Below are 26812 nucleotides of genomic sequence, written 5' to 3'. Positions count from 1 at the left end.
GTTTGTACACCAGAGGGTGCTGTGCTGTGTACCAAACAATGTTTTACAAACTCATAATGCAATATGTTTCAGAGGATCAAATTACAATAAGAAGAAGCTGGAGGGCTTAGTTTGAATGTGTACAATATACATTAGTCTTATTATTTCTTGGAAATCAACGGCCACAATGGCACACATCTGCCAGTCTCTGGAACGTCGGGAGACAGGACATTCGACCCAAGGTATACATTGAGACCCACAGAAGTCTTGATGAACTGACCTCTGTGGGAATGGCCCCGGCAGTTTGAACTCCCAATAGGCAATTCTTTTGCTCCCCAAGACCCTCTGAGAAAGTCTCCGATGCTAGAGTAGGAGACATAGGACAGTTCAATGGTACTTACCTGAAGAATTACCCAGGAAATGTTAGACACAAAATCCTAGCCTAATTCCTGGGTTCCTACAGAATTGACCCGCAAATCACTCACATTGACCCCCCAAATCCCTCCTCTACTCTCCCCTGATTATCCCCCAGCCCTCTGACCCCCCATCGACCAGACCTGACTTCCCACCACCAACCGACTATCCCTCCCAACCTGACCCAAATAGCCCAACCCACCTACCCACTTATCCGCCTACCCACCTCACCTACCTGCCACTCTACCTCCCCAGCGCCTCACCCACCTACCATTCTAGACACCTGCCACCCTTCCCACCTACCACCTCACCCACCTACCCCCTCACCCACCTGCCACCCTACAAACCTACCACCCTACCTGCCCACCACCTTACCAACCTGCCACCCAACCCATCTGCCAACCTACCTACCTTCCACTCTACCCACCTACCACCCCACCCACCTACCACCTACCACCTCATCAGACGTACACACCTATCCACTTACCTCACCCGTCTACCAGTTCACTCATTCATCCACTCACCTATTCATCCATTCACTAACATTCACACTAGACCTTTAAACTTATCACACAGCAGCTAATGCCCTAAAAAAGGCGAGACAATGTCCTGTCTTGCGCTTGACACTTACATAACTTTGATAGACCTCCTTAATGAACTTTGCACTCTGCATTTCTGGAGGGGCTGGGCTCGGAAGAGCTGGCAAGTAATTCAGAGCAGCACAAGTTGGGCAAAAGTTCGAGAGGAGTGACAATCCTATGATTATTGCTGCTCCGGGGAAAATCTGGGTGCTATGACACAGCAGATGGTAGATGCCAAGCTATTCAAATCCCAGAGGGAAACTTGAAACAACTGTCACAAATAATTTTCAATTTGTATAAATTTCAAGATGCCTTATCGGTGGTAATAAGACCACCAAGACTTATAAGTTTTTATAAAACTAGATTAAAATTTATTCATAAGGGAAATGATTTTAAATACATGCAAAGATCTACAAAATACTACTATGATAACTTCTAAATCCCCTACTCAATCTAACTCCCAGTTATACTTTTGTTAAGGAAACAGTAAGACACATAGATTTTAAAAGACCCAGACAAAGAAACATGATACCCTGAACAAGTCGAGTTCCAAGTGAGTTTTCTTAACTCCAGTCCTTTGAAGACAGCAGCTTGAGGCTTGATGCTGAAGGCTTTTCATACTTGTAAGATCTTAAAAATGCCTACCCTTACACACAGCCCTTGCTCCTTCTTTATACATATCTTCTTCTTTGAATGAAAATACCCATTGTTTCACTATTTCTTTGGACTTTATCTCCCTGATAATAAAACCCTCTCTTCTTAGATCAAAGCACCCAGTCCAGCTGCCTCTAATTCAATTAAATCTCACACACACACACACACACACACACACACACACACACACTCAGGCACATATAGACACATCCCACTATTACTCTATGTTACACTAATTTCCAATAACATTATGACAATTATTATATCTTCTTGACACAGGCTATTATTTCTTAATAAAGTATATCCTTAGTCTATACAGTAAATGTACTAGCAGTCATTGAATTATATATTTTTTTTTATTTGTTCATCGCTGGCTAGGCCAGCATTTATTGCACATCCCTAATTGGCCTTGTTCAGAGCGCATTTTAAGAGTCAATCACATTGCTGTGGTCTGGAGTCACATGTAGGCCAGACCAGGTAAGGACAGCAGGTTTCCTTCCCTAAAGGATATTCATGAACCAGTGGTCTATCCTGTGGTTTCTGGTGACTGAATGAGGCACAAGACCATTTAGCCCTGATATATACTCTTTTTGTGCCAGTGGTTGCATTTTTCAGTGTCTTGAGATACCATGCATTCTAGGTTGGTTTCATAGAGCATTTTTGTGTCTTCAGAACCATAGAAGTATATTCTGTAGGTTGGCAGTTGGCCCATTCAATTTAGGCCAGCTCATTGCTAGAGCAATCCAAAATTAATCATACAGCTGCATATTCTTCCCACAGCCCAGTAACTTTCTCAGCTTCAAATATTTATCTACGTTTTCCTTAACAGATGCAATGGTCTCTGCTTCAACTATTCCATGCAACTATGCATTCCATGCTCGGGGAGCTGTCAAAGACACTTTGACCAACTGCTTCATTCACTCTTTATTATTGGTACATGGAATTATTTTGTTCTCCTTTCTCCCCACCCCCTTCCCCATCAAATTCTTCCTCTTTCTTGAAGCATTGATTCCTGTTGGGGAGAAGGAGAATCACACCTGAGCCCAATCCTATCTTCATTGTACATTTTCTAGTAACCATCACTTGGCAATCTGCTTCCACCTCCGCTGCTATTATGCCATGTTTTTGCTACTAAGTTATCTCTTTTAATTTGTCTGCTAGCGGTGGCTGCTTCCCACTTCTGGGTAAAGCGCTGCACTTTTTGGTTGAGGATCCCCGCCCAACATGGAGGGCGGTGCCATTTTGCATTCCTTGTATGGCTCCTGTGTCCCGCACTGCACCTTCCATTGCCAGAAGGATTTCCAATGCCTTCTGAAAACTTAAATTTGTTTCAGACAATAATCTCTTCTGAATCGCATTTTCATTTATACCACATGCCAAATGATCATTGATAGATATACCAAACTTGCAATATTCAGTTAATTGCTTCAGACTTGCCACATAACAAACAACCATCTACCCTGCAGCTCTATTTCTTGAGTTAAATTTAAACCGCTGCATTGTCACCGATGGTTTGGGCTGGTAATGATTCTTTACAAGGTTCACTAAGTCATCAAAACTTTTCGAGTCTGGGGTACTAGGCACCAACAGATTTCTAATTAATCCATATGTCTTACCCCCACACATGGACAAAAGGGCCGCGCACCTCTTCTCCCCTGCAATGTCGTCCGCCTGGAAGAAGAACGCGAGGCATTCAACATAGTGAGACATAGCCAGCCATCCAAGGTTGGATCGAAAGGTCCACTCTCCCAAATTGCAGCATGCTCTGAGGGGATTACTTTGATGATCAAGAAGGAAATTTTCTTTTACTCAAAACTACTATGTGAGGAACAGCCCAATTTTGGTTCTTCTGATTTCCTTCCTCATTGCTTTTTACTTCATTTTTTCCATTGTTTTTCTTCCTTTTACTCTCATTGCCAGTTTGTTGGATCCTCAGTTAATTGGGGCTAAAGGATCTGGGTTGCAAGCTTGTTTCAGGGTGACTGAGTTGGTACAGACACAGAGAACATCAGGAGATCGTTGTTAGAATAAACGTGTTGTTTATTTACAAAAGAAACTCAGCAGCTACACTTGTGTGCTCACAACTCAAAACTCTGTCTTCACTCTTCAGTGTCTAACTCAAGACTCTCCCACACAGGTAGCCCACGCTACTCTGTTATTGGGTATTAAGATCATGTGATCTTATATTACAACACTTGTCTTAAAGGTATATGACATATCAGATTACTACAATATAACAGTCCTTGGAACAGTAAAAACTAGCAAGTATAAGTCCAGCCAGGAAGCATGTCTTTACATAAAGGGTGATTAATATATAAAAGAAAGAAAGACGTACATTTATATAGCACTTTTCACAACCACCAAACATCTCAAGCAGTGTACGCCAATGAACTTGGCTTAGAAGTGTAGTCACTGTTGTAAACACAGCAGCCAACTTTGCACACTGCAAATTCACACAAACAGCAATGTGATAAATACTGCATAATCTGTTTTTGCAATGTTGATTAATACCCAATAACAGAGTAGCGTGGGCTACCTGTGTGGGAGAGTCTTGAGTTAGACACTGAAGAGTGAAGACAGAGTTTTGAGTTGTGAGCACACAATTGTAGCTGCTGAGTTTCTTTTGTAAATAAACAACATGTTTATTCTAACAACAATCTCCTGATGTTCTCTGTGTCTGTACCAACTCAGTCACCCTGAAACAAGCTTGCAACTTTGAAGTAGTGCCATAGGATCTTATACATCTATCAGAGGAGGTAGATGGGACCTCAGTTTAATATCTTACCTAAAAGACAGCACCTGTGAAAGTGCAGCACACCTTTAGTACTGTACTCGAATGTGTGCCTTGATTTTTGTCCTTGAGTCCTGAGGCAGGAACTTTCAGATAGCAGGGTTTCCCAACCTGCCCTGAGGAGCCAACAGGAATGCATCCCTGCCAATCAAAGCCCCACAGCCATTTGAGGAGCACTCACTCGGGCAGAAGCCTCACCTCAGAGAGCTGCTGGTGAATCTGAATGGGCGGCAGCTCTGCAGTGCCAACAGCACTGGCTGCAACAGTGGCCAGGACTGGGACTACAAGCAGTCCCCAGATTCTAAGTCCAGGACACCAGGAGCAGATAAGTACAGTGGAGGTCTCACAGAGGGAAGGTGAGGCCCAGGAGACGGGGAGGGGGGTTGTGGTCTTGACTGAGAGGCTACAGTGGGAGGAAGGAGCGTCCGTGAGGGCAGACCTTGGGGGGTGGGGGGTGGGGGGGGGGGGGGGGGGTGGAGGGGAGCGGGGTAGTGCCTGTTGTAGAAGGGAGGGCCTCAAGTGAGTCACCTCGTTCCCCAACTTTTCTGCCTGCAACCTCAGGTTTGAAGCTGGGTGGCAAGCCCTTTATGTAAAGACATGCTCCCTGGCTGAACTTATACTTGCTAGTTTTTACTGTTCCAAGGACTGTTATATTGTAGTAATCTGATATGTCATATACCTTTAAGACGAGTGTTGTTCTTAAGTGGCCAATTATTGGGGCAAGGATGGATAGACTACCCTCGGCCTTGCCCGCCCCATGTAAAATTGTGTACTGGTTGGGGGTGGACAGGAGGATGGTGGGAAGGCCATCCACTTAACACCCGCTTGCAAACCCGCTTGGAAAGGACTGTAAAATTCTGGAGTGAGACCTGAACCCAGAATCTTGTGACTCAGAGCCACAGCTGATCTTCCAGGTAGGATAATCGTGCTATAGTAGTGGACGGGGGGAGGGTTTGGATTGTAGCTTTTTATCAGCTAGCTAGGCTAATGGCTGCCCTTTGCTTCCTACATACCTTGTGATACTTTGTAGACACTTTGTACACAACAAAAATTGCGATAAAGAATGTTGAAATCATTCACACATTCTTTGAATAATTCATTTGCTTATGCAAAAAGATCTGTTGGATGTGATTTACGTACAACTATGATCATATACTTACCTGGCAGGGGAAAGACCATAATCGTGAAGGTGGTTCTCCCAGGTCAAGGCTAGCCCATTGCACTTCGGGTGTGCTGACGGCTGCGATGTCCCTAAATGTGGGATACTCGACTGCAAAATTAGTGGTAGTGGGGGACTGCGTTCACGCTCTCCCCTGATTTATAAATCAAACAATAGACTTTGTATCTTTCATGTTTTCTTCTACTTCTTTTCAGCAACGTTTTCCAAAAGAACTATGATCATAACTCCTATTGTTTGACAAACCTGTTGGAGTTCTTTGAGAATGTTACTTGTAGCATAGATAAAGGAGAACAAGTGGATGTGGTGTATTTAGATTTTCAGAAGGCTTTCGATAAGGTACCACACAGGAAGTTAGTTAGCATAATTAGAGCACATGAGATTGGGGGTATATACGGCTGTGGATTGAGAATTGATTAACAGACAGAAAATAGAGAGTAGGAATAACCGGGTCATTCTCAGGATGGCAATCTGTTGCTAGTGGGGTACCCCAAGGATCAGTGCTTGGGCCACAGCTGTTCACAATCTATACAAATGATTTGGATGTGAGAACCAAATGTAACATTTCCAAATTGCTGATGGTGGGAATGTGAATTGCGAAGAAGAAGTAAGGAGCCTTCAAGGGGATTTTGACAGGCTATGTGAATGGGCAAGAACATGGCAGGTGGAATATAATGTGAATAAATGTGAAGTTATCCACTTTGGTAAAAGAAGCAGAAAGGTGGAGTATTTTTTAAATGGTAAGAGGCTTTGAATTGTTGATGTCCAAAGGATCCTTGTTCATGAGCCACTAAAAGCTTGCATGCAGGTGCAGCAAACAATTAGGAAGGCAAATGGTAAGTTGGCCTTCATCGCGAGGGGATTTGCGTATAGGAGTAAAGATGTCTTGCTGCAATTGTATAGAGCCTTGGTGAGACCTCACCTGGACTATTGTGTACAGTTTTGGTTCCGGAAGGATATATTTGCCAAAGAGGGAGTGCAATTGAGGTTCACCAGACTAATTCCTGGAATGGCGGGATTGTCTTATGAGGAGAGATTGAGGAAACTGGGTCTATATTCACAAGAGTTTCAAAGAATGAGAGGTGATCGCATTGAAACTTACAAAATTTTCACAGGGTGTGACGAGGTAGATGTGGATAGGATGTTTCCCCTGGTGGTGAGTCTAGAACCAGGGCACACAATTTCAGAATAAGAGGCAGGCCATTTAAGACTGAGATGAAGAGGAATTTCTTCACTCAGAAGGTGGTGAATCTTTGTAATTTTCTACCCCAGAGGGTTGTGGAAGCTCAATCACTGAGCGTGTTCAGGACAGAAATCGATAGATTTCTGGATACCAATGGTATCAAGGGATATGGGGATAATGGGGGGAAATGGCGTTGAGGTAGATGATCAACCATGATCTGTTTGAATAGTGGAGCAGACTCGGTGGGCTGAATGCCCTACTCCTATTCCTAATTCCTATGTTCCTAACTCACTCATTGTTTTGACTGTATGCTGGAAGGTCAGTCCACTCATGGGATGTAAATCAATTTCCATGGATTTTTATAATTGTCCTTATTTACTCTAATAATCTTATAAATATTAAATTTTTCAGAAAAGGCACTCAAGCTTGTAAAAGCTAACCATCCAATCACTAAATGTAGATTTATCTCCTCTTTGTTTTCTTGCTCTTTCACCAGGTTCCTGCTGTCCTGTACTAGCGATCCTATCCCTTTCATTAGGTTCCTGCTGTCCTATACTAGCGATCCTATTCCTTTCATCAGGTTCCTGCTGTCCTGTACTAGCGATCCTAGCCCTTTCACCAGGTTCCTGCTGTCCTGTACAAGCGATCCTATCCCTTTCATCAGGTTGCTGCTGTCCTGTACTAGCAATCCTAGCCCTTTCTCCAGGTTCCTGCTGTCCTATACTAGTGATCCTAGCCCTTTCTCCAGGTTCCTGCTGTCCTGTACTAGCAATCCTAGCCCTTTCTCCAGGTTCCTGCTGTCCTGTACTAATGATCCTAGCCTTTTCACCGGGTTCCTGCTGTTCTGTACTAGCAATCCTAGCCCTTTCTCCAGGTTCCTGCTGTCCTGTACTAGCGATCCTAACCCTTTCTCCAGGTTCCTGCTGTCCTGTACTAGCAATTCTAGCCCTTTCTCCAGGTTCCTGCTGTTCTGTACTAGTGATCCTATCCCTTTCACCAGGTTCCTGTTGTCCTGTACTAGCAATCCTAGCCCTCTCTACAGGTTTCTGAATATTAATTAGAATTTCCTGGCAGTCACCAGGTGTTTCTCAACAAACCAGCAGAATTTTTAACTCTCTTCTGTACCCAAGTGTGACATTGAATAAATTATCAGTCGGCAGCTGTTCCAATATACACTGTCAACACAAGGGCAGTCCACAAAAGAGAATTAAAAACCCATGTAAGTCAAACTACAATGGGAAGCAGGAAGAAATTTAAAAGCTGCAATTTAAATTCAGGCTTTTTTTGAGATGACATAAAACTGTTTCAGCTTCATTTTTGTGAGTTTATGACACTGAAATCAATGGATGGAAAGTAGTGGGCAACATGCCTCTGAGTTTTCTAAAATGTGCTGGCAGTGGAGGGAAAATGCTTATCACCTGTGTGTACTTGGACAGTTCAGGGTACCCTAATCTTGGCAATGGTTGAGGGAGGAAATTTGCCCAGAACAGCAGGAGAATTTCATGGTGCGCCGGGATCTTTGACATCCACATGAACCAGTAGATTTGGCAGAAGTTTCATCCGAATACTGGCACCTTTTGATGGTACACCCCTTCTTCAGAGCTGCACTGAAGTGTCAGTCCAGGTTAAGTGCTCCAGTTGCAAAGTTTAAACCCAGAGTCCTCTGATTTTGAGGTGATGGAGCTACCAATTGAGTCAAGTAGACAGTGACAGTAAAGGGATCACAATGAGACATCATAACCCAATGCTACATTAACAATGGGATGGCTTGGTTTTTTGGTTGAAAGGATAATCCCTAAAGAATTTTCCTCTCCAGTATTTATCTGTTCCTCTCATGATGGGTCCTGATTTATTGTTACCTCACTCAGGTGATCATTCTCAGGAGCGAGGGCATCAATCTTTATATTTAATTTGGAAATTGGGCCTGTATTCCTTAGAGTTTCAGAGAATGAGAGGTGATCTCATTCAAACTTACAAAATCTTACAGGGCATGACTGGGCAGATGTGGATAAGATGTCTTGCTTGGCTGGTGAGTCAAGAACCAGGGGACACAGTCTTAGAATTAGGGGCAGGCCACTTAAAACCGAGGCGAGGAGGAATTTCTTCACTGAGAGGGTGGTAAATCTTTGGAATTCTCAATCAGCTCAGTCACTGAGCATAAACAAAAACAAAACATGTTGGAAAAGCTCAGCAGGCCTAACAGCATCTATGGAGAGAAAGACAATGTTAACGTTTTGAGTCCGTATGACTCTTCTTCAGAGCCAGTCACTGAGTATGTTCAAGACAGAGATCAATTGACTTCTGAACACTAACGACATCAAGGGATACAGGGATAATGCAGAAAATGGCATGGAGGTAGATGATCAGCCATGATCTGTTTGAATGGCAGAGCAGGTTTGATGGGCCAGTTGAACTACTCCTGCTCCTATGTTCCTATTTTATAACAGCTGCCTTCATTTATGGCTCACCTGTACCCAACTGAGTACATAGAAAGAGATTTTTATGTGTCACAGAAACAAAATCCTTTACGAAGTATGCGAGCCAGCGAAAAATCCATCTGTTAGTTTATGTCAGCTGGGCTCAGTAAATAGCACTCTCATCTGAATAGAATGTTCTGGGTTCAAGCCCAGCCATGGATTTCAGTGCAGTCCACATCTTCTTCCAATGCCTCTCCTCCATTGGTCAGCTAAGTGGGTCTGCCCTTGCCTGGGTGCACTCTTACATATCTAGTCATAATGAGAAAATTTCCTGCAACTGATTCTCTTCACGTCCTCTCACTGTTACCTCAAAAATATCTATCCTTGGCCCCCTTCTGTTTCTCCTACATGCATCATGGTGGCATCATCTGAATACATATATCAGGTTCCACATTTATACTGATGGCACCCAGGTCTACCTCACTACCACCTCTCCAATGCTTCTGTTTTGTCAGACTGCTTATCTGACATTCAATATTGGACGAGCAGAAATTTACTCCAATTAAATAATGGAAGACAAAAATCATTGTCTTCAGCCTTCTCTACATATTTCATTTCTTTGTGTCAGATTGAAACTGACCATTTGCAAACCTTGGTATTGTATTTGCCTCTGAGCTAAGCTTCAAACAATAAGCTTTCCATCACAAATCCAGCCTGCATACGGTGGTATATTTGACCCCAAGTTGAGCACCTGATCACACATCAGCTCTGCCACCAAGACTGCCAACTTCGACCTCCATAACATTACCTAATTCCCCTCTGCCTCAACCCATCTTCTGATGGAACCGTCATGCATCAATTTGTTTTTGACTTTTGCAATGCACTCCTGACTGATCTCCCATCTTACGCCTGACATAAACTTGAGCTCAGCCAAATCTCTGCACCTGTGTTCTAACTCACACCAAGTTCTATTCATCCATTGTTCCTGTGCTTTCTCACCTACATTGGCTCCCAGACATAAGCCTTGAAATCCCCTAAACATTCTGCCTTTCTCTCTTCTCTTTTAAGACATTCATTAAAACCTATCTCCATCTCTCCTAACATCTCGTTTTTGGCTCAGTGGGCAGAAATTAGCCCTTGATTGGCAGGCGGGCCCCACTGGCTCAGTGGTGGGCGGGCAGTTGAACTCCGCCGCCGAAACAGGCCCCGCCGCCATTTTGAGTGGGCGGGCCGATTAAGGCCCAACCAACGTGCCGCCTGATGGGAAGCACTATGCGCTTCCTGTGCAGGGGGGGGGGAGGGATTCCCCAACTGTCAAAGTGCGCTCTTTCGCGCGTGCGCATGAAAGAACGCACTGCTCCCTGAGACTAAGTGCTGTCTCAGGGTAATTGGTGACAGTTTAAAAAACCTCAGAAATAGAAAAATAAAAAAAATTATTAACATGTCCCCCTCATGTGGCAATGTCACACGAGATGGGACATGTTAATAAATGTGACATAAAGATTATTAAAGATTTTTAAAACGGACATGAAACCTCATCCTGTTTTTTCTACTGCCCGCCGGGGCTCCTGGCCTGCCCAGCAGCATAAAGGTTGGACGGGGAGGGCCTTTAATTGGGTTAATTATCCTGTCAATGGCCTCAATTGGCCATTGACAGGTTGGCGGGCGGACAGCTGATTTTGCCTTCCTGAATATTTAAATGGGTCGGGATGACATCGCCCCCAAATCGCCGACAGAAAAATTCTGGTCAGTGTCAATTTTTTTTTGATAATGCTCCTGCATTACTATGTTAAAGGTGCTATATAAACGCAAGTTGTTGTTGCTCCCAGCTCCACCACCTGTGTGTGCCCTGCTTCAGGTATGAGAAACCATAATCTAAAAGGAAGTATGACCTTTTGCAAGTAAGTTTAAATGTTAAAGTAAATTAATATTTGTGTTTCTGTGGTGTTTGTTAATTACAGGTAAAAGATAAAGGCCTTTAGTTTATATAATGCCTTATCACTCAAAAATGCCTCGGCTCACTTTACATAAAATGAATTTAGATTTTCACATTCATTTTATAAACCTGGTGTCAGTGCTGCAACAGCCTGTATATTATTTCAATCGTCATGGTAACATTTCGGTGTGAAATATTAAATTTATTCAGCTCAAATATAGAGGTTTGTGACTATTATCAAATTCTGCAGATCTGTCAGAACCAGTGATTGGATGCTAGTCGAAGGAGACACACAGGATTCTGAGGTGGTGTACAACTATGACCACATTGTCGACATTGTTCAAAATGCAAAGCTGGAATCCCAAAGCCCCACAAGTCCAAAAAGCCCAACTGGAAAATCTACAAAGGTAAGCAAACAAGATAATTTTTTTTGTAGGTTTCCACTGAAACTCAAGGAAATTACATTTCTTAATTATTTTCCTTAATTCTTAAGCTTTGAAATTACACCATGGATAATGATGTACCATCTAAATAAACAAGGTTAACACTTCTGCTAAATTGCTAAAAGAAAAACATTTGAGATGCCTTGCCATTAATGCATGTGTTTCCTCTATGTCTTGTGCTCTGTAATTCCTTATTTAGCCCAAATATAGACAAAATATTTAGATACTGAGGATAAGATTCTATATGAGTTATATGATGTGATCGTGACTTCCCTGTTGGTATCCTGTACCATTTCCCTAAATCTTTCTGTGTATTCTGAACAAAATTCTTGGAACAACTTGTCATGTTAGGCTTGATTTTCACTGAGTTGGGATTGACTGTGGAGCCCTTTAAAAATGACAGGTGGATCCCAGTTCCAGGATTCCTGATCCCATTCCTGGGGTTTCTGATTTTCAGGAATGCCTTTTTAGGGTGTGGTCTGGTTCAGGTAGCGAGCCCACATCCTGCACTCCCGACCTGGCCGGCTCCATTGCGGGGATAGGCATATCCTAGTCCTCTGCAATCTTGATGGAGTTGGGCCAGCTTTTCAAAGATTCGCAGTTCATGGCATCTCAGAGGGAACCTTTTGAAAGGTAAGCGCACAGGGTCCTCCTCATATCCCCCATGCCAAGGTATGCCCCTTGTGTAGTTATGATATTATAGATTTTTAAGGACAACTGTTTGAAAAGCACACGTTTGTTAAAAAGAATTTGTTCAGAAAAGGGATGTATGGACAGACAACTTGGCATCTTTCTGGTGGTTTCCAAAACCTCATCAGACTGCTCATCTCAAAAAAGGATCACAAAAGACTTCATTCAATGTGCGTTCCATAAGTGTAAATGAGATCCTTTCACTTGCTGGTCTTCTTTCAGAAAAAAAGACAATTAACTGATAAGGACATTAATGGGCCCCAGAGAAAACATTGCTTGATTGACCGTTCTGGCTCTCAGATCTATGCTGTTAATTTCAGAATATTTACCTACACAAGATAAAGAGGTTTCCAGTGCTGGCAATGTCTGCTATTGACACTTGAATTTTATTTTAAGAAAGTGGAAAGCTATAAAAAGCTTGTTTTTACACATCCTACTGTCACTATAGCATTCACATTGTATAGTGGGTGAATGGGCATGGAATTGGGGCTCAATGTTTCAACAAGCTAATGGATTTCTGTGCTCTCAGCCAGAAATACTAGACCTGGCACCTTGAATTCCTTCCTTCTGAAGTGAAGGTGTTGAAATTTAAGGTTAAGTTTAGCAGCTGTAATGGCTTCTGTAGTTGAATAGTCGGAGTTTGCCTTTTGCAAGGTAGACTCAAAAAGCAGAACAGGTCAAGGGAGTGATTGAAGGCTCCTGCTTTCACTTTCACTATGTCTATTCTGGGCATTGGGGTTGTTTGGGCATAGTATACCTTGGCATAGGGGCATGATAGGTCATAGGGTGTGGTTGGGAGCATGGAGAGTGTGAGAATGTTTGAGGGGTGAGTGCTGGAGGGCCTTTTTGTTTTTATTTTAACTGGGATGAAGTCCCACAGCACTGAGGTGGGCCTTTTAAACAGCCCGCCTCCATACCGGCAGCCCCTGTGGCTGTCTCCAAACTTGTTCCCAGGTCGGCTGGCCTGACTGCAGCCCACACCCACTATCCCATCCCCCACAATGAAAATGATAATGAAGGGCACTTTCTCCCGAGGCAGGTGGGCTGACCCAGGAATTTTCCCAACTCCAGCTGTCCGCCTTGAGGATGAAAATCCAGCCCATTATGTCTGTTTTCCAGTGGCATATCTTCCATCAAATTATTATGATGTTACACATGTCAAGAACACATGACAGGAACTCGACTACAATAAAATTATGAATTTTATCATGTACATATACTGTCATGTACAGCTATTTACTTTTTCTGATCGATGTATTCCATATTTTCATGATATACAATCAGGTAGGAGGTGCAGGTAGTATTTAGTGAATGTCTGAGCTAGCTTTTCAAGGACGATTGTCCAATAAGAGTGTACACTTTTTGAAATATAAACAATAAATCAAGACATTTTATATTTTCGGAAAGATGTTACAAGAATAAAGAAATCGTGCTACAGTTGTACAGGGTTTTAGTGAGAATGCATCTGGGGTACTGTGTGTGCCTCCACATTTAAAAAAAGATATACTTGCATTGGAGGTGATACAGCGAAGGTTCACTAAATTGGTCCCTGGGGTTGTCCTATGATGAGAGGCTGAGTAATTTGGGCTCTGGAGTTTAGAAGGATGAAAGGTGACCTCAGAAAAACTTACAAAATTTTGAAGGGACTTGATAGGGTGAACGCTGAGAGATTGTTTCCGCTTGTCGGGGAATCTAACACATCGGGGCACAGTCTCAGGATAAGTGGCTGATCAGGTAGACTGAGATGAGGAGAATTTTCTTCACTTAAAGGGTTTTGAATCTTTGGAATTCTCTACCTCAGAGGGTTGTGGATGCTCCACCGTTGAATACATTTAAGGCTGAGATAGACAGGTTTTTGATCTCTCAGGAAATTAAGAGATATGGGGAGCAGGCAGGAAAATGAAGTTTGAAGCCCAAGATCAGCCATGATTGTTCTGAATGGCAGAGCAGGTTCAATGGACCATGTGGTCTACTCCTACAGCTATTTCCTATGTTCTTATTATACAACAGAGGCCGCAAATGTTATTTCTTGAATCTTCAGGTTTACCGTAATCATCTTATCTATGTATTACATAGTAAATTCAGTGTGTGGCATATGTTTTAGTGAAAAACATTTATTGGAATTATAGTGCCTGTTCCCTCATGTAGGTGATAACATTGAAAATATCCACTAGATTAAAAGCTGTCATGCTTCTCTGCCACATGTCACACACTATTGCTGCTATTTTATAATCAGTTTGAGATTGCACAGTCAGCCCAACAGGTTTTCCCAAATCACTTAAAATGCTTTCTGAAATCTTTTTGTTCCTGTTCTTTTCCTCAGCAACTGAAATTTCTAATATCTACATTAAACACTTGCAGAACAATCTAGACAGCTATATATTTCACATTAACATTTACTTTCATTAAAAGTCTTACTTGACGGCCATGTGGGCTGGTCTGAGCATGTGCATCAGTGCCAACAGCTGTACTGTTAAAATATGTTGCTTTAGTTTCTAGCATTTTCTACTCAGTAACTCTTCGTTAATTAAATTTGGAAAGTGAGAGCATAAATTTCAAAATATTTGAGGTAAAAACTATATCGCACTATATTTTTAAAAAATGAGCCTATATGTGTGCCTGAGGGGGTGAGAAAAGAACGATGGCCCTTTAATTACTCACGTGCTGTACCTTTTGCTTGCACCTTATAAGCTTAAGAAAGTCTATTAAGTGGTGGAGGGGGAGGGGGGGTGGTGGGGAGAGAGAAAGTTGCCTTGCTCTTGGTTCAATTTTCAAAAAGAAAACATGCACCAGTTGAACTTTGAAGGCAACTAATTTTCTTGCCTCTGCCCAGGACTTCTCACGCCCAATTGGTGACAAGATTGGAGAATCTCATGAGAAGGCCCGAGGCATTTTTCCCGCCACCCCCCCCCCCCCCAATCAATGGCGGGCTGCGTTTACTGCCGTCGAATATCAGGATATTAATTTGAATGCAATTGCATCTCATTAATGTGGCCACATGCTGGAACCACTGCCTCCCCCCAACCCCACCCCGACTCCCCCCACCCCCCCGTATTAAATTTAAAGCCCACGTCGCCATGATTTTACGACAGGTTTACAACTGCCTTTAAAAGGTGTGCACCAGGTCACCTGAACTTCAAGGGGAACTTGGAGGTGAGTGCACACAACTTTGCTCAGTTCTCGTGATCATCACAAGGAAGCAGCTCTGCGGATTCAGGGGAGGGTCACAGGCAAGTATCCACAGGGGCTTCTTGTGGTGCTGGGGCAAGGGCAACATTACCAGGGGGGAAGAGAACCTCGGGGAAAGGGCGACAGTGCCAGGGAGAAGAGAACTTGGGGCAAGGGCCACAGTGCAAGAGGGGTCATGGCTGCCCAGACTGAAGTTTGAACACAAACACATGCTGTGGGGTGAAGAAAACGGCCAGACAAATGACAAAACATTTAAAGGATGAGCACTCTTCCGCAGCTGACAGTGTTTAACTTGACCTCAGTTGACATGTTTGGAGTCAAGCAAGTCAAGCAAACTCAAGCAGCACTAATTCCTGACAGTGCCAATAGTTGTTCCTCTACTGTTAACCCCTCATGTGCACACTTCAAACTCTAATGAGTGCTATGGTGGTGCAGAACCATTGGGCGACTGGGCAAGTTTGAGGAACCTCTTGGGAAAGGTGGCCATCGAACACTGATGGAGGGGTGCACTCCTAGTCCTTTGCGTTATATTTAAGTTGATATTGGAAAGTCATCCTCATGGACCAAACAAACTGCGAAGCCTTGGAGTGCAGGTTAGGACAATGACTGTGCCTGAGATGAGAGTTCAGTCGAGTGGCTGAAGCTGTTACCATTTGGTTGTGTGATGTGGGGCAGTGCTGGGCGTGGGCATGATGAACCATCATGTGCACTAAATAATGCGCATCCATGAGGTGGCCTGGATTCTCTGACATGCGTTAAGGGGCCTTGAGAGGCAGCCACAAGCAATGACTTGACCAAGAGTGGTCCTTAAGAGACAATTGCTGACCTTGTGTCTCTCTCTTTGACACTGCGATGAGGAGACCATCAGGAACATGGAGCCTGGTCTGCCTGATTGCTTATAGGCAGGAGAGAAGAGGAAGAAGAATGTGACGGAGACACCTGGCTTGCCAAAGGGAGGAGCAGAACCCTGAAGACTGAAGGATGGCACAGCCTCCTCCGCATGCAGAGGATGAACCTCACCGAGCTATTGTTTGTAGGCACATCCCTAGATCCTAGACGGCTTATGTGTTACCTGCAGATGAACAACAACCAGTGTCACCAACGCCTGTGCATGTCAAGGGAACTTGTCATGCACATATGCCACTTTCTGCAGGATTTGGCACCACGGGGACTTGGGCATCTACTGCCAGTGGCAGTTAAATTTACCGCTGTGCTTAATTTCTATGGCAGTGGCTCCTTCCAGGGCTCCATTGGGGACCTTTGTGGGGTCTCGCGAACCTCTGCCCACAAATGTAGCCAGGTGGTCACAGACACCCTTTTTGCCAAGGCACACATCTTTGTCAACTTCGACAGAGATTGGGTGAGCCAGGAAGCAAGAGCACTGGGATTTGCTAAGATTTCCGGATTCCCACAGGTGCAGGGTGCCATCAACTGCACTCATATGGCTCTCAAATCTCCCTGGCAACAAGCAGTTCAGTATGTGAATTGCAAAGGCTTCCACTCTCTCAATGTTAAGCTGGCCTGTGACCATAACAAACGGAGCATGCAGGTATGTGCAAGATACCCTGGAAGCATCCATGACTTGTTCATCCTCAGCAGGTCTCAGATCGCTGACATCTTCTAGGGACCACACCGGATGCAGGATTAGCTCCTTGGGGACAAAGGCAACCCACAAAGGACATGGCTGATTACACCTGTGCGTGGCCTCAGACTCCTGGTGAAAGAAGGTACAACGAGGCTGACACCGCAACCTGGAGTTTGGTCGAGCACACCATTGGCATCCTGAAAATGAGGTTCTGGTGCCTGGAAAGATCTGGCGGAGCACTGCAGTACACTCACCAGAGGGTGTCTTGCTGCGCACTACACAACCTGGCAATGCAAAGTGGGGAGCACCTGAATGATGAGGAGGTGTAAGAGCTGCATGTCTCCTCCGATGAGGAGGAGGACAAAGGGAATGAGGGTGGTAAGATTCTGGAAGGCAAGGGTGCAGGCGATGAGGCCATTGCACTAGCCAGATGTGGCTGGCGTACTGGTGAGGACCTTATTGCCGCAGGATTCCAGGAAGATGATGACAAGATGCAGTGAATGTACTCCTGAGATTTTCACATAGCATCGGGGAACATCTGACACCTGTCTGGCTGAAGGCAGCACACCTATGCTCTGTGAAGAGGCTCATATCATGGAGATGCTGCTGAGATACAGTGGGCACATGGACTTTAAGACAACTTGATCCTTTGGCAGGCTTCATCACCTGTTCCCTTCAGCACCATACTTCACTTGTCAGGAATGCTGATGAGATAGGGGGACAGTCCTGCCTCTAAGATGCTGAGAGTACACAGAGAACATCACGGAATCCAGTGACACTTGGGTACAAGATTCTTGCAGCAAACAAAAGCCACATGGAGGTGCAGGCATCACTGATCTGGAGAGCGGCTTTGAAGCCAGACAACCACTACACCTTGCACAGGGAGAGGCCCTGACCTGTGACTCATGACTTCATTTTGTGCAGGGCTAAGGTTACGCTCCTCACTGACATGAACATGCTCATCATAGCAAGGAGCCATAGGCCAGGAGACATTCTTGGGAGTGTATCTACAATGGTCAACATTAAGCACAAGTGAATAACATGCCCATATTATGCAGCTACATCTTCTTGACCTTTCTAACCCTGCCGCTACGTCTTGGTGCTCCCCTGACATTCACAGCGGAGGTGGAGTCAACCTGCTGACTGCTATGCCCTATTGGCAGACATCCTCTGGAGGGTTGTGACTTGGAGGACCCCAGCCTGCTTTCAGTGTCCTGCTGCATGGAAGTGGCACCCTCCTCAGCCTGTGGAACTGGAGCTGCTGAAGTCACAAGAAGAGGGGAGTCAGGTGGGTCGAACACTCCAGGAATGCCTTGGTGGATGGCCAAGCGTGGTTGTCTGATGGATGTTGCATTGCGAGATCCTCACTTGGCTGAGCATCGCCGACCTCACCGTCAGCACAGGAAAGGTCCAATCATCGTCAGACAGCTGGATGGCTCCGTTTTCAAAGCCTGTGAGGACCTTGGATGTTAGGGGTTCCTCCACCATACAATGACCTCTCCTTGTTGTGTGCCAGCTTGTCCTGCATGAGTACAGATGGAGAGATTGTAAGCAGGACACCTGTCAGACCAGATGAGAAGTATGCCTGGCATGTGTGGGTGGTTAGTGGTGCTTTGGACAGGATGGGAATATGATCTGCAGGGCAAATGAAGGTGTGTGTGTGAGAAAGTGAATGGTGATGTCCCTTGAGCTGGCAGTGAGTGAGATCCCTGTGGATGTGGGATGGGTTTGTGAGTGTGAGTTGAGAGTGATGAGAAGAGTGACTTACCCAGAACAGAGGAGATCATTCATCCTTTTTCAGCACTGGATTGCTGTTGTCCTTTGGGGAGCATTGGTGCTCACCACTGTTGCCACCATTTCCCATGTCACCTTGAATGAGGTTCTTCGTCCAGAGCGAGGGTGGAGGACATCATGACGGACCACCACCATGTCCAGTAGACAGCATGTTTCCTCCCCTTGGTAACCATCAGTTCCCAGCAGCTTCCTATCCCTTGAAGAGTGCTAGCTCTGTGCAAGGACGGCCTTTAAATATGGCACCCAGCTTACTGAAATCCTGAGGTCAAGGCGGGACAGGGGAATCAGAGACTGCCCTGCCAGCGATCCAACGTGAAACTCGTGTGTCTCAATTTTTTTAAACAAAGTGGCACATGATACAATGGAAAAAGCTGCCATTGACATTGGCGTTGATATCCCTGCCTGATATTGGACTTTGCTGATTCCTGGGACAATTCTGCCCTCTGTTTTACTGAGAGAAAAGATCGTTGTTAATCATTGCTTACACTTGTATGAGTGAGAGAGTGGAAGAGAAAAAGAATCCTTATGCTAGTGTTAATTTAAAAATAATGCTCATTCATTTTTGGAGCCAACTAATAAGCTCACCTCTATTTTGTTAACACCTAGAAAAGACCAATCTTAAATCTGTTTGATAGAGATTTAATTTCAGATATCTAAAAGATGGATATAGATAGTGAGAAGAGAAAGATACAAATTCAGAGAAAGGTAGAAAGGATGTTGCTTTTCACACCCAAATTTTATTTTAAAAAACACAGTTGAATTTTGAATATGAACAAAGTCTAAGGATGGAACCTTGACGCTTTAGTTTTTGCAGGAATGGTGAATGTTTTCTGGGTGGGGAACCCAGATGTGAGAGTAGCTGGCCTTCTGGTTGAACTTTCCAGGAGATGTCCAGTTAAGGAGTGGGAAGACATCAAAATAACAGCTTTTTGCCCCAGCCCCACCTGCCTCCAATGGCCTGGCAAAACTTCCCCTCTTTGAGGGAAACAGATTGGAAAGGAGGGTAGGATGATGGAAATTGGCTAAAGGTGAGGATGCATTTGTCTTTTGACAGCCATCCTTAAAAGAGGAATGAATAACAGTAGGGCTGGGATAAGTTGGTGATGGATTATGGATGAGATGAGTGACAGCAGAGTAAAATGGATGGTAGGATATATAGGTTTAACAGTTAGTTTAAATTGGAGTAGATCGTGAGAGTGCACACATCACAAATAGAAGAATGCATTGGTGGGAAGTTGAAGTGGTAAGGGATGTGATGAGAACAACGGAGCAGGGGCTAAACATGAATGATGGTGGAGAAAAGAGGATAAAAAGGAAAGCACTGAAATCTATACATCTGAGGTACTGGAGGGTGCTGGTATTCTTGGCACTGAGCTTCAGCAAAGAGTTAGGAGAGCAAAAGACAGGAACAGCCAGAAAATTAGCAGGGGAAGAAAAATCTCCTGTACCTGTATCTCAAAACTGCTATTGAATATGCATTTACAAAAACTGGCAGATAGGGGAGCTCTAGCTTTTGGATTTATGCACAATCGCCACTAAAGCAATATATTCAAAGACCGGTTCTAACTCACATTATGTAAAACTGGCTTTAATTGTACGGCAGAAGTTCAAAGAGAATTTATTGTATTTTATGTGGTGTACTGATGGGCTTTCAGTAATGGCATAATCTACTTTATATGTTATCACTTAACATGGTGATATCACAAAAGCGATTCACATATTATTATAGAAATTTGGAAATGACTAGAAGGATTGCACTTCAAAAGTCATGTTATATTTTGCAATTGGTATCATGTTGTATCGGCTGTGCAAAGTAATCACAGCTTCGGTAGTTGTTATATTATTGGACTGGTAATCCAGTAATTTATGACCTAGCTTCAAGTCAGGAAAGAGATTAAACTACTCACATGGCAATACTAGATTTCCCAAAAGCCTTTGACAAATTCCTCATGAAAAGCTGTTGTCCAAACTTTAACACTATGGAATCAGGAGGACATTATTAAATTGGATGCAACATTTCCTTACAAGGGAAGATAAGAGTGGTATGTGATAGGGAATCATCTTCTCCTAGAGATGTCCACTCTAGAGTGCCCTAGGGAACTGTGTTGGGATCTTTACTCTTCTTGAGACACATAAATGACCTTCCCAACAAATTAAAAATAACAGGATGTGACTATTTACAGATGACAGTGTGGTTTATGCATAGGAAAACTCAAGATCATATCAATCCACTGCAAGATGATCAGCTGGAATTGCAAAAATAGCAGGACCAATGGGAGATGGCATTCAATGCCAAAAAATGGCTGTTATGTGCATTACCAACAGAAAGGATGTACCAAGTTCTGTAATCAAGTTTTCCAACAGGTCAATACACAACCATACCTGGGGGTTCATCTCAAAAACAATCTCCAATGGGGATTCCACATTCAGCAGATAATATCCAAAGCAAACAGGGTTCTTGAATTTCTGAGGAGGAATCTTTGGTATTGCAAGAAAAATATCAGAGTTAGACAGCTTACCAAATATTTGTTTGTCCAGTTCTGGGGTATGCAAGTTGTGTGTAGAATCCTTATTTGGTGAGATATATAAATAAGATTGGATCAATCAGAGATGTGCTGCACGATTCTTCACAAATCAGTATGGTAAATACACCAGTGTCCCATACTTAATCAAAGATTTAGGACAGGAATCACTGCAGCAAAAGAGAGAAACAAATAGACTGAACATGTTCAATAAAATATGGAATGGACTGGTAAAAATTGTCAGAAACAAGTATCTGGTGGACCCTGGCAATGAGAAAGAATGAGGGAACCATCCACACAAACCACAAAGACCATTTGTTTCTAAGACAGTGTATCAACAATCTTTCTTCCCAAGGACCATCCCACAATGGAACAAGCTGCCAAAGGAAATAGTCACAGCCCATTTCTTGAAATCTTCAAGACCCATCTTTGGCTTATTTCCATTTATAAATTTTCATTAGCGGGATTACCACCTCAATAGGTCATACCTGGTTTAGTTAGCAGAATACAGATATTAGTTTGTGATGCTGACACAGCTAAAGCAGAAACAGAAGCTTTGACTAATAATCTAATTGGATGTGAGTTCTTTCTCTCCTCTTCTGATAGTATTGGTTCTTGCTGTGATACGATTACACTGTTAAATCTGCAGGACACCTTGTCCATCTTCATGTACCTCTTTTCAACTGTTTCAGTTGAAAGTAAATCAGCAAACAGAATTCTATTCAACTGCATTGGTGATAAGGAGAGGTTGTCTGAGGTGACCACTCTCCTTTCCTCCCTGGGATCCAGCTGGATCCTAGCTCAGATGCAGTGATCCCACCATCAACCTGGGTGAAATTAGATAACTCATCAGAAATGGAACCTGAAGTCTTTGACATTTGGCTGAACCAAAAGATGGCTAGTACAGGTCACATGACTCACAAGATAGGCCACCTGTTCTGGAAATCTCCAACAGCAGTTACAAGGACAAAAGAGTTCCACTCTCATCCTTGTGGAACCTCACACTCCATTGTAAGAACACATAATCATGGGAAGAATTTTCCCCCCATTGGGGGGGAAGTGCAGGAGCGGGCGTTTGTGGGCATGCCTCCAATCGGCACCCCTGATTTACGTGGGCCATTTTACATGGGTGGGCCAATTAAAGCCCTCCAGTGTGACGTCCGCCAGGAAGCGCTGTGTGCTCCCTGTGCGGGTGGGGGTGGATTCCCTCAGCCGAGAATGCACTCTTTCATGCATATGCACGAAAGAGCGTATTCATCTCCATGAGACTAAGTGCTGCCTCAGGGAGATTGGTGTCAGATTTAAAAATGGTGAAGGGGCAAAAATAAACCTTCCCTGACATGTCCCTTCATGTGATGCTGTCACATGAGTTGGGGCATGTCCATCACTTTTAATCAAACATTCAATACATTTTTTAAAACCCTCATGAAACCTCATTTCGCCCGTGGATGAGGTTTCATGCTATTTCTGAAGTCCGCCAGAGCTCCCGGCCTGCCCACCAACCTTAAGGTTGGACAGGCAGATCCATTAATGGGCTTAATTACTTTTTAAATAGACCGTTGATAGGTTGGTGGCCGCACTGCTGAGTCAGCTGCGCCCCCGCTGACCTGAAAATTGAAATGATGCAGGGTGACATCAGGAGTTTTGTCCGACGCCCTCCCGCCACTTTTATGCGTCGGCAAACGGGCCCCGCCCCCATGCTTGCCGACCTAAAGATCCTGGCCCATGAGACCAAGGTTTTGCAAACATCAAAACTCGTTGTTCCTGCAGAAGCACTAACAGCCCCATCTCACACCTGGGACTGTCAAGGTACGTTTCAAAAAGGAACTATTGAATGGAAATAGAGAATATTTGCATCTTTATAAGCTTACCCCTCTAGTGGAGTTCAAGGGTATACCAAGACAATAGTTACCCAGAATAGAGTTATTAATTTAGATAATGACTCTTTCAGAGGCTAATGATTGAAAATTTATAAGGCATAAAATAAAAGCCAGGTCCAAACACCAGATAAACATCCCTTTATGAAATCATTGTGGAAGAAGGAAGTCTGACCACTTTCAAATCTTTTTATAAAGTTGAGAACTCAGAAGCAGGGGCCTGACTGCTGATTTACCTCCACCCTGCAAGCTTAAAAGCAGGGCTCCAGGTTGACAAAGCAACCTGCAACAAGTCTCAGCTGCTCGAAGCCTGTTCATCTGGAAGCTACTGGCCATTGCCTGCTAAGCAGCACAAGCCTCTGAGTATCAATCTCATCTTGCTGCACCACCCTCCACTTTAAAGGAATTTTGTGCTGCTGTCTTCAACCAGGAAACCACCAGAATTGAAACCCCTCCATGAAGGAATCTCCCTCTCGATTTTGACTTTCTGGATGCTAGAAATCTTGTGAACTAATATTCAGATCTGTGGTTCTTTTTACTGTTGTTATTCATAGTTGTAAAACTCCCTCTTTTTTTTTATCCCCCTTACTATATATATAGTGTGTGTGTGTGTGTGTGTGTGTGTGTGTGTGGTTGTGAACATCCCAATCTGCCCCAGGTGAATGTATAATAAACCAACCTTCTGAGTTAATCATAAAAAGAGTTTGCTGCGAATTACTTACAAAATTGGACCACACAAATGTACAGTTTGGGGAATCATGCCATGGCCTACTTTAAAACTATTAAATGCACCTCTGCTTACAGACAGACAATGGAGGATAAATAAGTTCAGTTTGTCTCTCTCTCTCTCCTGTCTGTATCTTGGCTTTAATAGCTCAGTTGCCAATTCTCAAGCACAATGCTACTGCTGAAGAAGTCTGGACTTTATCTTGTCATCACAGCATCTTATGTTATTGTTGCACTGTCAATGAAGACACACTGACAGTTATTGAGTAAAAGAATTTGGATATTTAGTGCACCCTGGCTGCAATGAGCCTATTGTAGAGCATTTTTGCTTTTATTTCAAGTGGGCAGGAGTTATTCTCTTTCTGAGTCCAGAAGGAGGGAAGTTTGAAAAGAAACATCTACGTGCAGCAAATGGGCCAGGATTTGCAAATATTGATGACCACCATTTCACACCAGCACTTGAAAACATGGTAGCCGAACTATTGAGGTGCACCAGAAAATGACTTCAATTAAGAGACAATATCCAAGCGATAGTGCTGCCTAACCCAGCATTAGCGCAATTGCAGCCCAAGTTTGTTGCTAGGGCACAATCAGATGCATTAAGCACCAGATAGGTTAGCACCAGGACCCAGTTTTTTGGGATTGTGTGGTTTTCCTTCCTAATGGAACACATCCCCGTTGATACTGCCTGCCCCAGCCATTTAACGCTCCACGTGTTAATTGGCTAGAGATGGGACTTCTGCCCTTCACTCGGGAGGAAGTCCCACCTCAGAGACCTGCTGGGTATAGTTATAAGGGTGTTTGGCATAGCAAAGGTTAATATCGGACTGGATGACGGTACCACCCATTTTGTAACGTAGAGAATCACATGATAGTAGACTGCGTATAGAGGAAGTCTGAGAGAAGTTGACATAAAAATAGCACCTAGATACTTTGGAGATAATTGTGTGTTAACAATAAACAGTTTATGTTCAAACACACGCCTCCAGACCTCTCAGTGAGACACCAAACAACCTTACAACATGGTGGCAGCTAATGAATGAACCCAGAACCCCAAAAAAGCTGGCAAAGGACCTGTCTGGAGTGAACATGAACTGAAGACACAGCCGGAGATGGCTTTAAAAGAAGCACCATTGCAGACATGGAGGCTAGAAGGGCAGGTGAAAAATCCACCGTGCAGCTAAAGGACTCCACCAGGACACCTGAAGGTCCATTGTGAGTGCCCAAGGCTTGCAGAGTCAAAGGACCTAGCCACATTGCAAGTGTGAGCAAACAAAAACAAACTTCAGGACAAAGGCTCAATTAGCTTTAACAGTATTCAGGGTATCGATCAAGCAGAGCATTCCATTTCTTTAATCATCACAGCCAGCCCAGGTTCAGAGTTGGTGCCATACCATGAGTTCCGTTTAAAAAAAAAGCAAAATTTTAATAACTTGGCCAAATCCAGGAATCACCTTTTAATCGGCCTGAAATACTCCAAAAATGTTCCAAAGGACCCAAACTTTTGATTTAAAGATTTGCTGCAAAAACTCGATCTCAATGAAATCGGACTTGAGATGGCAGCAGGACCCTGCCAAAACCCATGAAGCGAGGGAAGAAGAGGGAAAAAAAACGCTTATTGCAGAACCATCTTTAAAGCACACATAACATTTAAAGATCTACTCCCCTGTGCTGAAAGACAGTCATGGATAATAAATCAACCCTACCAGAACAATTTGGGCTGATGCAAGGGCCAATCCTGGTGCAGAATTGGGGTCTTTGACAAAAAAGATTTTTAAGTTACATGATAGCTTCAGGATTAGATAAGAAGACAGACGCTGAACAAATGAATTCTCTATTGTACTCATTCGGAACAGCACTAGGCATAACTAAAAATGTCAACCTAGTAAAGCTATAACACAGGACTACTTGTGTGCCAAAAACCATAAGCAGCAAGTGATACACAGAGCTAAGCGATCCCACACCAACCGAACAGATCTAAGCTTTGCAGTCCTGCCACATCCAGTCATGAATGGTAATGGACAACTAAACAACTCTCTGGAGGAGGAGGCTCCACAAATATCCCCATCCTCAATGATGGAGGAGCCCAACACATCAGTACAAAAGATAAGGCTGGATCATTTGCTACAATCTTCAGCCAGAAATGCCGAGTGGATGATCCATGTCTGCCTCCTCCGGAGGTCCCCAGCATCACAGATGCCAGTCTTCAGTCAATTCAATTCACTTCACGTGATATCAAGAAATGGCTGAAAGCACTGGATATTGCAAAAGCTATGGGCCCTGACAATATTTCGGCAATAATACTGAAGACTTGTGCTCCAGAACTTGCCGCAGCCCTAGCCAAGCTGTTCCAGTAAAGCTACCACACTGGCATCTACCTGGCTATGTGAAAAATTGCCCAGATATGTCCTATACACAAAAACAAGGACAAATCTAACCTGGCCAATTACCATCCCATCAGTCTACTCTCCATCATCAGTAAGGTAATGAAAGGGGTCATTAACAGTGCTATCAAGCAGCACTTGCTTAGCAGTAACCTGCTCACTGATGCCCAGTTTGGGTTCCGCTATGGCCACTCAGCTCCTGACCTCATTACAGCCTTGGTTCAAACGTGGAAAAAGAGCTGAATGCCAGAAGTGAGGTGAGAGTGACTGCCCTTGATATCAAGGCCGCATATGACAGAATGTGGCATCAAGGAGCCCTAGCAAAACTGTAGTCAATGGGAATCGGGGGAAATCTCCAATGGTTGGAGTCATACCTAGCACAAAGGAAGATGGTTGTGGTTGTTGGACGTCTGTAATCTTAGCTTCAGGACATCACTTCAGGAGTTCCCCAGGGTAGTGTCCTTAAGGGC

At 43.9% G+C, this 26812-nt stretch overlaps 1 protein-coding gene and 1 non-coding gene across 2 annotated transcripts in view; both read left to right on the top strand.

The window, feature by feature from the left end:
- Nucleotides 1-26812, top strand: part of crybg1a (crystallin beta-gamma domain containing 1a) — a 319813-nt gene that overhangs the window by 57850 nt on the left and 235151 nt on the right. The window contains exon 3 of the mRNA XM_041188918.1: nt 11383-11539. Coding sequence (XP_041044852.1) covers nt 11383-11539 — 157 coding nt within the window. The remainder of the gene's footprint in view (nt 1-11382; nt 11540-26812) is intronic.
- LOC121278492 lies at nt 5572-5735 on the top strand. The gene has a single exon (XR_005943163.1). It is a non-coding gene; the product is annotated as a U1 spliceosomal RNA (small nuclear RNA).

The sequence above is a fragment of the Carcharodon carcharias genome, chromosome 5 (genome assembly GCF_017639515.1).
Source record: "Carcharodon carcharias isolate sCarCar2 chromosome 5, sCarCar2.pri, whole genome shotgun sequence".
Classification (NCBI taxonomy): Eukaryota; Metazoa; Chordata; class Chondrichthyes; order Lamniformes; family Lamnidae; genus Carcharodon; species Carcharodon carcharias.
This window is presented reverse-complemented; position numbering and strand designations above follow the sequence as displayed.